Consider the following 14477-nt stretch of genomic DNA (forward strand, 5'->3'; position numbering starts at 1 on the left):
AAATTTCCTACAAAATGCTAAATGCTGCTTCCCATCAATTACTCTGAGACAAGCCTTTTAAACTATTCTCAGCTCAATTTACCCAAGGCCTGCTTTTGAGAGACATCATAACCAACAAATTAAAAGCAGACAACAAAAAAACTTACAAGGAAAAATTAAATTTGTATCATTTATGTTATATAAACGGCACTATTTAACCTTGAATGGTCACTTTTTAGTAACAAAACTTAGTAGATACCTCTCCATTAACTAGTGGACAGTAAATGACGAAAGTAGAGCATGAAAGCTCAAAATCACAAGAGATAGGCAATAATTTTTAAAAACAGACGAAAATGAGCCAAAATTTGACTTAAGTTACTCCATTTTGTTCAACAAACACAACTTAAAATCAATATCAATCGGATTAAAGGCTCACCAAATAAGCTAGAAACTAACCTGAACCATAAAAAGACCCCAATTGCTATCAAAAATTGAAAAAAACCGTAAAAAGTGCTATAAAAAAGCGTTCAACAGGGCAAAATTAGCTAAAAAAAAAAGCTCAAAGTCTAATATTTGCTTCAGATGGTTTAAAAATACTTTCAAAGATGCTATTACTTGCCGAATTAGATAAAACAAAGACTTTTGGCTGAAAAAGATAGTCTAAATTGAAAAAAAACTGCCTTGAAAAAGCAGCACGTGATCAAAAAAATGTCGCTCGCTTAGCGAAATTTTCATCACATGCTTTTCTCGCTCTCTTTTAGAATACTGCATGAACAAAAAACCACCCACTCGTTCGTTCTTCTTTTGACATTTCTAGGCCCCAGCAGATTGACTTAAACACTTGTTTTTACACGTGCGGCATTTTGACTTGGACTCCTGTGAAAGTCACCTATTAAAAAAATAGATCACTATAACTCCTCTGCGAGTCTTAATAATTGCTTCAAACTTCGTTGGAGAGCAATTAACGACTCACTGCAGCCGATTTTATTCTGGTCTCGTTTTTCTGACTTAGTAATCATTGTCCAAGTACCCCTATTTTGTATCACCGCCTTCAAATTTTTACGGTGCCGATTCTGCTCACAGGTTTACTAGAGTACAACGCTTTGAAATGGGAATGTTTACCATCGATAATTAACGCCATCTTCGTTCCCCATAAATTGCTTTTAAATAATTTTTGTCTCAATCAATTTAGTCATGCTTTTTAATTCGAGTTTTCGTCTGATCTTTTTTTGCAAACCTTTTGAGGCCTTTTCACGCTTTACTGTGCATTATAAATTACATTCAGAATTTTGCGCGGCTGCACTGGTTTCGGTAGTTTACTGCGAAAAGGCAAATCAATATTGTACCCAAAATGGTTTCATTTAGTAGTCTATTATCAACCCTTAAAAATATTTGAAGCCACCTGGTCAAGATATGAATGTTAAAAGGTAATTTCATTCAATTGTGCATTGTATATTATTTCTAATTCAGAACTAGTCTTGAACTATGTTTGAATGCTGCCTCGTCTGCTAACATGCCCGTCCTTAGTATCCAAGTTCTTAAGCTGCTTCGTTTTGGCCATCTGCTGAAACTCCTCAACCGTTGTAATGAACTGTTTGTCTTTAGTCTCAACTCCGACCATTTGCACTAAGAAGCCAGTCATTAGACCGGAAATGGCAAATATAAGGAAGGGGGTGCAATTGTAGGGACCTGCCTTGATCTCAATTATAAAGGGGGCCGATATTGAAGCTATACGAGCCATTGCTGAACAGAACGTGAGGCCGGTGCTTCGTAGCTGGGTTGGGAATTGCTCTGGAGTGTACACATAAAGCATATCAAATGCCCCTGCCGACAAAAATTTTCCAATTACGGCAAAGCCAATTTGCAAGTTTCCATCGAGAAGTGGTTCTGTGAAAGGTAGTATAGCGCAAGCTATTGAGCAGATATAGAGGGATATCACAAATGTTTTCTTGCGGCCAAAGATATTCATAGCAACGCATACAAGCCATGCTGGAATCTCGGTGAAGGTCAGCAACATAGCATTTAAGAAAAAATCTCCGCCAATATTCTGTACGTCATAAGTGAGGCCATAGTACACCAAACTGGCTGAGAACCATGATGCAGCACAAGATAAAGTAAACATGGTACTGTGAACTGTTCCGAACAAGCTGAACAGATTGGGTTCCGTTTTTTTGTACGTTGTCACTGTTTGAGATTCCTGATTTAGGATGAGTTGTTGGGAATCTGAATCGGTTTCTTCGTGCTCACCTTGAGAAAGTATTTCTTGGGAAGGTTTAGGCAGTTGGTCACTATCGAGCAAGTGTATAGTGGATGGGTCTCGTTTGTTTATCCTTGCAATTTTTCTCAAGACTTCTTCCGCCTTCTCCTTCTTCTTTTGTGAATATAACCATCGGGCGCTCTCGGGCATTAGGAAGATATGCAGTACCAGGTATATATAGGCAGGCACCGTCATGGCCATGAATTGCCACTGCCACGAGTTCTGAAGGAAGTATCCAAAAAAGATGCATGAGAGCTCGCCAACTACAAAGATAACCTGTACTGTCATGCCAATCATAGACAACTTGGCTTTGTTCACCGTTTCTGCCATAATTATGTAATCCATGCTGGCGTTTAGGGCGCAAAAACCAGCTACAAATCGTAAGGCAATGTACATGTAAATATCCGTGCAAAATATTGTGATGGTTGTGGAAATTGTAAGACCAACTAACAGACCGAGTGATACTTTCTTCCGTCCAAAACGGTCACTTAAGGCTCCGCTGATGAAACACGAGATGAAATAAGCTGCCCAGTAAACTGAAGTTGACAGCGCTGGAAGAATTTGCTTACTTCCGCAAGCGAGATCGAAGTCGGTTATGACAGAACTAATTCCTGGCTTGTACACGTATTTATGACAGCCTTTTGTACACTCATCGCCATAGCTTGGTGTTCCATTTCCAAGCAGCGATTTGAATTGATGGTCATCGTCTGGAAAGTTGACCAGTGAAATTTGGTGAGGCTCTAGATCTGATAGGGTAAAATTGAGGTCGTCCGCGCAATAGAAGTCATCTTCTCTAGTTGAGAATACAGGAATATAAGCTTGCCAGCCAACGTAAGAAGTTATGTAACAATTGAGAATAATTAGCATTATCTGCGCTCTTCCAAAGCTGCCGGCTGCCTCCAAGTTGGAGTCAAAGTCACTGGGCTGCCGGTTTAAAGACATTGCCAAGTTTTTATGTAATAAGCTGCAATCACTGCATATATGTTCGAATAATATGCTGTGTCAGGGACAGAATTGAATAAATTTGACTCAATTAGTTTTTGTTCGTTTTGTAAAATTATACCACAGTTTTTGAGATTATTGAAATTATTTATAATAGTTTGGCCTTCTTTGCATCAAGCCAGTATATAACTTACGTTGTTTCTGTACTTGTGTGTACTTGTTTCTGCAAAATTTTCTTCGGTTTATTACTGACAGATCGCGAATTGAGTGGTTGAATGGCTCTTGTATTACAGCTTTAGTACGGCTTTTGTTTTAACTAAGGTAGGTTCGTTTGCTGACTTCATTAGATGCTTTAAAACTATTTGCTTTTTCACGCTCTGTTTTTTTGGTGTTACAAACGTACCGTTATAAATTGGTTCGCCAAAAGTACGAGTTATGGTAACCTCGTTAGATGTTAAACTATTTCCATCTCATAACGATAGTTTTGAGATAAGTAGTTACTTAAACCAATTTGATGAGATCTCAATTCTTTCCATAACATGAAGCTCAAACAAGTTTATATTTTGTCGATGAAAAGTGGAGTCCAATAAAATTCGCCATGCTCAAATGAACAATTGAGTTAGTTTGGAAAATTATATAAATGTAGTACTCAATGTAATCTCGATTGTGCGTGTTGTTCAACTCCGTTTACTCAATTCGTTACTTGCGGTTTGTTGACTCCCAGCTAATCATATGGGCTCTAAACTATCGGCTCGAACAACTAGCGTCGCATTTTATGAAGAGATGCCAGTGGCTTTGAAGGCCTAGTGGTAGTAAAGTCATTGACAAAAGTATGCTCTCAAAATGCAGTTTTTAATTAGAACAATTATAGCTGTGTCTTTTCAATTCATTAAGTATATGTTAGAACATAAGTCTTAGACACCCTCGAAGGACAAGGCACGAGGGGAACTACGATTTGGTTCTAACGTCTTTAGAGAATCATAGGGTAACAAATCAGGCGCTTTTTCGACACTTGAGAATGTTTCAAAAGTGAGATTTTGCTAGTGGGAGAAGGCAGTTAAGTGGGGGCAACTAAGTAGGGCAACAAAATTTGACAAATGCGTGGTAAATCATATTTATATTGCTTTCGTGTTTTCCATATGCTTATCTAAGATTTAGTTACAATCTAAGTGATTGTTTAGCTGCCTCAGTGCGGGACTATTTTACCCTTGATTCCCTAATCAATAATTAATATCAGTTGTAGTTGCAATTTGAAAAGTAATATGAAAAGTGTACTCACACAAGAGAAAATACAATTAGAAGCTTCCGGTCGAATTGAATACCTTAACAAATTGCTTGTGAAATCTGTTTGTACCTCAAGAGTGAGGAGACAATTTTTTAGAAATTGAAATTCAATTTATGAGGTGACTTTAAACTAATTTCTAAACATCTTTAAAGCGGTATTAATCCCTGTTAGAAGGTTGAGAGAGAACAACCTAATGTCTAATGTAAATTGTGCATAAGATAGGCTTGACATGGCTTGAAAAGAAGCTCTACTTGTTCAACGTATACATGGCTAGAGAAATGAAGCGTTGAGGAACAAGCAAGAACGTTAGAACGGGTTATAAGAGATGCCCAAGTTCGAGAGCTTAAGACCAGTTGGTGTAATGGGGTAGCACACTAGGCTTGCAAGTAAAAGATGCTGGTTGGAATCCAGTACTGGTCCTTTTTCATAGTAGTTGCACCTGCATAGAACCCCTAACACTTCCTTATGCCAATGGCCAGGTTCTCAAATTTCTGAATTTGAGATAATACGCAACAGTAACCAATCGATATCCTTCTTAAAGTATACTGAACATCGAAATCAAATTCGGATCCCCATTTTGCAAAGAAAAAATTCAATTTTTGACGCAATAATATGCCAACTCTCCAACTTGCAATCAAATTTCCAAAACCATTTTTACACCATCGATATCATACGCTAGTGGTCTTGCCTGTCTGTGAAATTCACATAATACGTAGCAGTAACTCACCAGCTACCCCAATGTAAATTTGAGGAACTCCATCAAAATTTGACATTAGAAAGAATAGTAAAATATAGAAAACGGTATTGTTTACCTCTCTAATGCTTAACCAATTTGCAAATTCAACCGAGCTCAACAAATGTGATATTATATTACGTTTCGAGAAAACTTTTGTTCACTGTGAAACTCGGATTTATTTCATAGCTTTTACATTTGGGTATCTGGTAAGGTGCATTTTTTTTATTAATAGCTGCATCCTCAATTCCAGGCGGCTATTATAGCGCTCCTATTTTTTTAAATCGTCTCACAGATTTTTGTTTCGTCTTACCCTGACTTTTATGACTTCGATGACTTTTCATGACTTTGAGCTTTCAAAACGGGATAATTAGGTAAAGCGTAGCGGGCATCAAGTTTCATTAGAGGCACTTAGCCGCATTTACTAGTTCTTCAGCTACTTATAGTGGTGAAGTTACTGGGAACTTACCTCACTTATGAAAAATGACTTGTGAAATCACTTAATGACTAAATTTTATGACAATTTACTAGTTAAAGATCAATAGTGCGCATCTAAGTATTGCCAAACGTATTTTCCCTAATTCTTGAGTATTAGAGTCTTGAGCTTTTGACTTCGAATATCAATTTTGAAAAGGCTCTTATAGGGTTTTTTCTCTTATAGAGTATAGGTCTCATAAAAATGACAGACCGGATCTAACCCACAAGGTCTAATGGTATATTAAAGGACTGGCGGTCAATCTGTCTATCTTTTTTAGTTGCTTCAAATTCATTGAAGGCCTGAAGCGTCTATCGCGGCTATTTTCCGGCAATCTGCCGGCTATGTCTACACTTATTGACAAAGACAATAGCACAGAATGAAATTTTACATGTTAAACGGCATGTTTTTGAAGAGCATTTTGACTACCAACATTATTTTCAGTCGTTTTGAATTTGATATGAATTGACTGTCATTGAATAGATTTTTAAGTCAGAGGTATAATGCCAGAAGTATTCATGGAAACAATTTTGTAAGAAGTTTGTCATTTTAACATAAGAAGCTGTAAGTTCAGTCCAACGTAAAACCTATTCAACTTCCTTGATCATAAAATTTTTAATTCACAATTCAAATTTGCTTAAATTGGTGAAGGAAAAATGGTCTACATAGAGGCTCCTTTATTCTGAATTTCGATAGTCAAGTTTATGGTTATGCGTCAATTGATATTAAAATTGAAAGAATTGGTCAAAATCATGGCGACTGAAATTGACCGAAAACAGGCAGTTTACCATATAAACGTGGATTTTGCGCATTTTGTCAATGAGTGTATTATCTCCATTGGTAGACAAGACCACCAATGTAGGAGATCCATTGTGATTTTTTTTGAATTTTGATTATATGATGCTCGCTATAGATGGAGTTCAGCATTCTTTACAAATGAATTTGACTTAAGTTACTGTTGCGTATTTTTTCAGGTTCAGATCACGACCATTATACAGCATTTATGATGGAAAATGTTCTAAAATAAACCAGATATTGGTGCAATTTCTTCCCGCAAAATGATCAACTAATGCGATACGGTGCTAATGCTACATTTTTGTGACGCTCAGTGTATTTGTGTACTCACTTTTCGAGCAGTTTTTGTCTGCCGAACTTTTTGGTTTACGATAATCATTATATTTCCGAGGAGCTGATTAGGAAACTGTTTTCCCGTGGACAATTTTTTCTAAGCAGATGCGAATATTCTAAAGCGTGCATTTCGTACAGAAAATGGCATGAAGGGAGACAGTTCCGTTGAAAAGTCAGTGGGTGTTTCGTCTTATTTCGATGTAACATTAACCTGATCTTTTAGGTGTGGCAGAGCCGCCTAAATATGTCGGCACCCCTGGTGCAACTTCTGGCACTGGTGGTCCCATTCCTCCACTGCCACCGACACAACCGCAGGCAGCTGTTGTTCCACCTCCACCACCACCCAGCAGCATCCCAGTGCCACCTCCTCCGGCGCCCCCTCCGATGCCCCAAGAGGACTCTCCGGAAAGCGAAACCCCTCAGAGTTCGTTTGCAGCCATGTTGGCTGGAGTTAAGCTGAAGAAAACAAAGGTTAATTTGTTATAAGCACCGTAATAGCTACTTTTAAATGTTTATCTACTCGTTAATTGCAACGAAATAGGAAGATGTGTATTGACGATTTGTCACTAATGGAAATGGAATCATTAATATATTATAAGAATAAACACGAGCCGCTCGGACTTATTGGTGAGTATCACCAGATTCTATCCTCGAATACTCATTTTAGGGAGACATTAACTGTGATTAACACAGACATTAACATGATCTGTGCGGGTAATAGTATTTTTCTATCATAGGCGTCGAAGACTAAAAATAGTGCTCTAACATAGGCGCTATGAACGTAACATTATATCTCTAACTTGGCATTGAAAATTTGTTTGTGCGGGTCCTAATTCACGTACTTGGACAGATACGAGTAGTTATATGTAAGCAAGACAGGGGGGGTAAAAGGATGTACCTATGTATTAACATTAGGTATAGCCTATTTTCGTCCAATTTCCAAAGATGTACCTAAAAAGAGAGTGAGAACAATAGACCTGTCATCTTATCGTAATTACCCAGGGATAATTATCTTAATTGCCCCAGGGAAATGCATCCGCTCTAATGCACTTCAGCTAATCTTATCTACTAAATAAATTATATCAGCAGAACTTTTACTTTCAAACTTTTCATTTACGCATAATTTTTTCAATTATAAAAAATTTTTTTAGTTTTTGATTATTAATGACGTTTTGATTTCAATAATGTCAAATTATCGGAAGTTTTTCAAAAAACTTCTTGAAAGATTTTTTTTGAAAATGTCAATTTTTTTTCAATTGATTTTACTCATGATGTGAAAGCATGCAAGAAATCGATTTTTTGGCATTTTCTTTTGGTAGTTTCTGGTTTTTTCTCGGTAGTTTCAGTTTCAAAAAACCAAAACCGTTAAAAAAATCAAATAAGGTTGTTCTAATAATCGATTAGAAATTTTTTAACACAGATTTCAATGAAAAATACTAAAGCACAGAAAACCATCACTGAAAATTTTTTTGTTTTTTTCATAGTTTCAGATTCTCAAACCTCAAACTAAAATTTTTTTGGTCGAAAATATATGCTACAGTACAACTTCAGAGGGTATTTTTCGAAGTGGAGTTCAATGATGGTAACTTCACGGTCAATTATAGATTATGGGTTTGGGTTTTTTGAAGTTTTAGTTTCTCAAACCTCAAACTACAAAACAATTTCTTTGAGAATGGTATGCTATATCAACTCTCTATGTTGTTTTTAAACAAAGCATTTGATGGCAATTTTTTAACCCTAAGAAGTTACACTTTTTGGTTTTTCCGAAGTTTCAGCTTCTGAAACCTCAAACTATTTTTTTTGGAATTGTTTGTTACAGTACATTTTTATAGCGTAATTTTTAAAGCAGAATCCAATGGACATAGTTCAAAAGTCGTGAAAAGAGGACAAGTTTGTATTTTTTAAAGTTTTAGATTCTGAAACCTGAAACCAAAAAAATTTTTGGTAAAAAATATTTAGTTCTTTTTAATAAATACCCTATTCTTAAAAAAAAAATGAAAAAAAATACCCATTTCATACCAAAAAATACAAAAAATACCTAATTCTTGCCGAAAACACCCAATTCTTGTCCAAAAATAGCCAATCGTTGTCGAAAAATTCCCAATTTTTCCCAAAAAATACCCAATTTTTGGCAAAAATACCCAATTTCTAGCAAAAAATACCCAATTTTTCCAAAAAAATACCCAATTCTTCCCAAAAAATGTCCAATTCTGGCCAAAATATACCCAAATTTTCCCAAAAAATGCCCAATTTTTCCCAAAAAATACCCAATTCTTGGCAAAAATACACAATTCTTCCCAAAAAATACCCAATTCTTGGCAAAAATACCCAATTCTGGCCAAAAAATACCCAATTCTTCCCGAAAAATACCCAATTCTGGCCAAAAACTACCCAATTCTTCCAAAAAATACCTAATTCTGGCCAAAAAATACCCAGTTCTTGGCAAAAATACCCAATTCATCCCAAAAAATACCCAATTCTGGCCAAAAAATACCCAATTCTGACCAAAAAAAAACCAATTGTGACCAAAAAATACCCAATTCGTGGCTCAAAATATCCAATTATTGTCAAAAACACCCAAATGTTACCAAAATATATCAAACTGTTGTCAAAAAAAATAACTCTGGCCCAAGAGTATCTGTTTCTAGTCATTAATTACACAATTCATAGCAAAAATACACATTTATTACCACAATCTACTAAATTTTTGCCAAAAATACCTAATTCCTGCGAAAATGAAACCAGTTCTAGTGAAAATATCTCAATAATTGCCAGACAAAGAGACACAAGTGTCGGCAAAAATACACATTTTTACCACAAAATAGCGAAATCTTGTCAAAAAATACCCAAATTGCAACCAAAAAAAAACAATTTTATCAAATATCTATCTAAAAAATATCAAGAATTGGACAATCTGGCCATCATACGTTTTTCTCTAATTTCTTATCAACAATCCAAGTATTTAGTGACCTTAAAACATCAATTTTCGAGATCATCTTTTGTAAAGACGAATCTTTTCAGGTGATCGATATAGGTTTAATGAGTACAAATTTGTCACGAATTTATTGCTATTGTACAGAATTAATCGTTAAAAGTTCAATCACCGTAATTTAACAATTACGTCCTACTATCTTCTCCATTATGAACAATTACGTGATCATTTTGTGTAAGAGGGCCACTGACCTCTTTGGAACAAAATTTACTCCAGCTACGTCATATGATTGCTTCAATTAGGGATACCTATGTATTGTATGGGGTCACTGAACTCATGTGAACATAAAATAATCCTTACTACTTACGATATTATTCCTATTTTATCGAAGCATGCACAGCTCACGTGCTTGAAGCCTTACTCATAGTATTGTAATAATTACGTCACTATAGCGTCATAATGTCATTTTTTATTGTAGTGCACAAACAAAAATTCAACTCATTGCGCTTATTTTCGTTCTGTTCGACAACTTAGCTATAGTTAGACCTTTTCATTTTTTTGGAGACAATTTTAATCTCCTTTTCCTACAAACCTAAGTTTTCAGTTATAAACCTTTCAGTGCAGATTCTTCATCTCTAGGATATCTTCCTATTTCCCATTCCAGGTAAGTCACCTCTGTAATAGAATATGAAAACAGACCAAAAAAAAGAATAATGGGCTTTTATAATCATCGTACTCATTCGCAAATAGCATATTATTTCTTCAGAGAGAAAGTTTTTTTCAATATCTGTATTTTCAATTTATTTAGGAGTTCAACCGTCGTCACCTAAAAAACGCTGAAATAATGAATATCAAATCTGTGAAATTGAACGAAAATCTTAAGGCCCACTTCTTCTTCCCCGATTTCAATGATGATGTAGCAATTATAAAGGAGAGGAAGACGTGCTTCGGCTGGGTAGCTGAACCTGCATTCTCAATTCCGAGGCAGCTTCTGGTCTTCATTATTGCAATCGAGAATATGCCTGAAGTCTCTGTTCCATACAAACAGACAACTGTAGACTTCTACGAGAATCACTTCGAAAACACAACTTTACAAGTCTCAGACAACATGGAACTGAGCAGATCAGTCCGTGCACAATTCTGTGATTATGAGTTGTCCTATAGACCAATGTATGAAAATCAATTGGGATATTTTGAGGAGAGAGAACTTAAATTTCTCTGGTGTGTGTCTGACGAGTATGACAATTTGCAGGAGCAGAAACCTGATCGGGATTGTGACGAGTGGGAAAATGGGTCATTGACAGAGAGTATTATCGCAAGTATAGAAGAAGAGAACGCACTTGACCCCAAGTTAGACAACAAAAAATCTGACCAGGCAGTCCCTTTTGCGTGTTTTTCTACAGACACTGGACAAGATGCATTGAATGAAGTACAGGGAGCATCGAGTGTTGAAAATACTTCAATCAAGTCTGCCGTAACCATCCTTAGTCCTGTACTCAATGATTATACAGATTACCAAGATCATATTTTATCTAATGAAGCAAGTGAAAAAATATCTGAAAAAACTTCCCTCAAATCTGAGCAACCAGCGTCTTGTACACAAAAGACTGTCAAGAGAAGGGCTCCTGATGTCAATAACCCTGAAAGAGTGGGAAGTAAAAATTCAGATGGTGATAAAAACGAAGACAACATGTGTCCTCCATCGAGCAAATTGAGACGAGCTGCTGAGTTGTATAGTTACTAAAATAACAGGTTGAGAAGTTATTTCTTTGACTGATTATCTGTTTGTATTTCCGGTATAATTTCAGATCCAAAAACTATTATTTCCTGAGGTGACTAATTGACTGTTTAATTTGTAATATTCTCTTTTTACACTCAGAAAAAGCTGAGTTTCATGTATGCTTTTGAATTGATACTTTGATAATATAATTTATTTGAGTTTTACAAATGCATTTTCGAAATTAACTTTTATTTAAAGTTCAATTTTGAATTAAAATTTATGTCAAAAGATGCCTGTTTTTGTAATATCTGTTTTTTTTTCTCAAAAATGGCGGTTAATGACGAAAAAGGATTGTTTTCATAAAATGTTTTTTCAAGAACGCGGGTTTTTTTGGCTTCTGCAATAAACTCCCGGCAGCTGATACTGGATGATGCAAAGCGATTACAGTGACAATTTCGAAGCAAGCTCCAGCAGCAATTCTTCCCATCAGAATATTGCAATAAGCGTGCTGCCTTTGATAATAGATTACCTGGTCATTTAAAAGAAGAATTTTTGGCAGGAATTTTTAGAAATAGATACTCATACAAGTCTTTAAGGATAGAATTGTTTTTTTGAAAAGAAGTTGAAAACCTTTTGCATAATTTTTACTGTTTTGAAAAAAATATTCTTTTACTATCCCATTTTTTTCAAAAAAGTCGTTTTTTTACAAAAGGTTTCTCTTCATTTTTCCACTTGTCAGTTTTTTATAAATTTTTTAAGGTGAAGTTTTGAATTGAATCATTTTTTCAAATGATAATCTTTTCTACTAAAATGATTTTTTTTAAAATTGTTGTGTTTTACACACTGTTTTTAAACAAAAATGTAAATCTTGATGTTTTTTTATTTTTTATTTTTCCTTTTTTTTCTGTTTTTTAATTTTTTTATGTAAAAATTTAAATTTAATTAATTTTGTTTTTGAAAAAACAAAGTTTTACTAGAATAATTTTTCTTTCAAAAATGCCGTTTTTTACATAAGGTTTTTAACAAAAAATTCAACTTGTGTTGTTTTTTATTTTTCTATTTTTCCTTTTTTCTGTTTTTCAATTTTTTAATGTAAAATATGAAATTTAATTAATTTCCTTTTTGAAAAAACAAAGTTTTACTAGAATAATTTTTCTTTCAAAAATGCCGTTTTTTACATAAGGTTTTTAACAAAAAATGCAACTTGTGTTGTTTTTTATTTTTCTGTTTTTCCTTTTTTCTGTTTTTCAATTTTTTATTGTAAAATATGAAATTTAATTAATTTCCTTTCTGAAAAAACAAGTTTCACTAGAATAATTTTTTTTTTCAAAAATGCCGTTTTTTACATAAGGTTTTAAACAAAATATGCAACTTGTGTTGTTTTTTATTTTTCTATTTTTCATTTTTTGCTGTTTTTGAATTTTTTAATGCAAAATATGAAATTCAATTAATTTCCTTTTTGAAAAAACAAGTTATACTAGAATAATTTTTTTCAAAAATGTCGTTTTTTTACATAAGTTTTTTAACAAAAAATGCAACTTGTGTTGTTTTTTGTTTTTCCTTTTTCTGTTTTTGAATTTTTTAATGTAAAATATGAAATTTAATTAATTTCCTTTTTGAAAAAACAAAGTTTTACTAGAATAATTTTTCTTTCAAAAATGCCGTTTTTTACATAAGGTTTTAAACAAAATATGCAACTTGTGTTGTTTTTTATTTTTCTATTTTTCATTTTTGCTGTTTTTGAATTTTTTAATGCAAAATATGAAATTCAATTAATTTCCTTTTTGAAAAAACAAGTTATACTAGAATAATTTTTTTCAAAAATGTCGTTTTTTTACATAAGGTTTTTAACAAAAAATGCAACTTGTGTTGTTTTTTGTTTTTCCTTTTTCTGTTTTTGAATTTTTTAAAGTAAAATTTTAATTTTAAATAATTTTTTTTTGAAAAAACAAGTTTTACTAGAATAATTTTTCTCTCAAAAAAGCCGTTTTTTACATAAGGTTTTTAACAAAAAATGCAACTTGTGTTGTTTTTTTATTTTTCTATTTTCCCTTTTTTCTGCTTTCGAATTTTTTTATGTAAAATTTAATTTTTTTTGAACAAACAAGTTTTACTAGAATAATTTTTCTTTCAAATATGTCGTTTTTTACATAAAGTTTTTACCAAAAAATGCTATTTTTGTTTTTTATTTCTATTTTTTCAGTTTTTGAATTTTTTAAAAAATTTTTTATTGAATTATTTTTTTTCTTAAAAAATGTTGTTTTCTAAAACTTTTTTTTCAAAAATGCTGTTTTTTACATTATGTATTTAACAAAAAATGTGAATTTTGTTGTTTTTTACTTTTCTGTTTTACCTTTCTTCAGTTTTGGAAGTTTTTTTGTGAAATTTTTAATTTATTTTTTTTTTGAAAAAATATTGTTTTAGTAAAACATTTTTTTTCCAAATGTCCTTTTTCGCATAATATTTTCAATGAAATATGTAAGTATGATGTTTTTTCTTATTCTATTTTTCAATTTTTCAGCTCTTGATGTTTTTTGCAATTTGTTTAGCAAAGCAGAAAATTGTAAAAATCAATGTATTACAATTTTTACAAAAATCATTTATTTAGTACAATTATTTATTACAAATTAATACACATATTAATAAAGTTTGCGGAAATCTATAACAAATCAAGCTTTTGATGACAAGCATATTTGTTTTAATTTTTCATTTTAAACAATTACATTTTTATTGATATCATGTTCTTCTTGAGAAATTCCGATTTATTCATCGTCTGTCTCATGATAAACATACTTCAGAGTAAACCCCGGGGTACCGGTGTTGCGTGGTGACAATTACTGGCGTCAAGCATCCCTAGCGTACATCTCTGGATGTTGTTCGGAAATAAAAGATCGTTGATCGCGGCTCTGCCGCGAGGCGCGCTCTGTGCGCCCAACGATCTTTTATTTCCAAAACAACATCCAGAGATGTACGCTAGGGATGCTTGACGCCAGTAATTGTCACCACGCAACACCGGTACCCCGGGG

The 14477-nt window shown here is 33.6% G+C and overlaps 4 protein-coding genes across 4 annotated transcripts in view; 2 read left to right on the plus strand and 2 right to left on the minus strand.

The window, feature by feature from the left end:
• Nucleotides 1-14477, plus strand: part of LOC142338034 (DNA replication licensing factor mcm5-like) — a 409068-nt gene that overhangs the window by 251957 nt on the left and 142634 nt on the right. The gene's annotated exons all lie outside the window — the stretch shown is intronic.
• LOC142338043 (uncharacterized) overlaps nucleotides 1-14477 on the plus strand; it is a 210096-nt gene that overhangs the window by 178766 nt on the left and 16853 nt on the right. Inside the window, exon 8 of the mRNA XM_075387679.1 lies at nucleotides 7023-7270. Within this exon, the coding sequence (XP_075243794.1) occupies nucleotides 7023-7270 (248 nt within the window). The remainder of the gene's footprint in view (nucleotides 1-7022; nucleotides 7271-14477) is intronic.
• LOC142338063 (solute carrier family 22 member 15-like) overlaps nucleotides 1-14477 on the minus strand; it is a 31136-nt gene that overhangs the window by 5436 nt on the left and 11223 nt on the right. The window lies entirely within an intron of this gene.
• On the minus strand, nucleotides 143-3868 carry LOC142338052 (organic cation transporter-like protein). The gene has a single exon (XM_075387688.1). The coding sequence runs from the start codon at nucleotides 3176-3178 to the stop codon at nucleotides 1463-1465; it is 1716 nt and encodes a 571-aa protein (XP_075243803.1). The 5' UTR covers nucleotides 3179-3868; the 3' UTR covers nucleotides 143-1462.

This window comes from Convolutriloba macropyga, chromosome 1, assembly GCF_964194025.1.
Source record: "Convolutriloba macropyga chromosome 1, txConMacr16.3, whole genome shotgun sequence".
Classification (NCBI taxonomy): Eukaryota; Metazoa; Xenacoelomorpha; order Acoela; family Convolutidae; genus Convolutriloba; species Convolutriloba macropyga.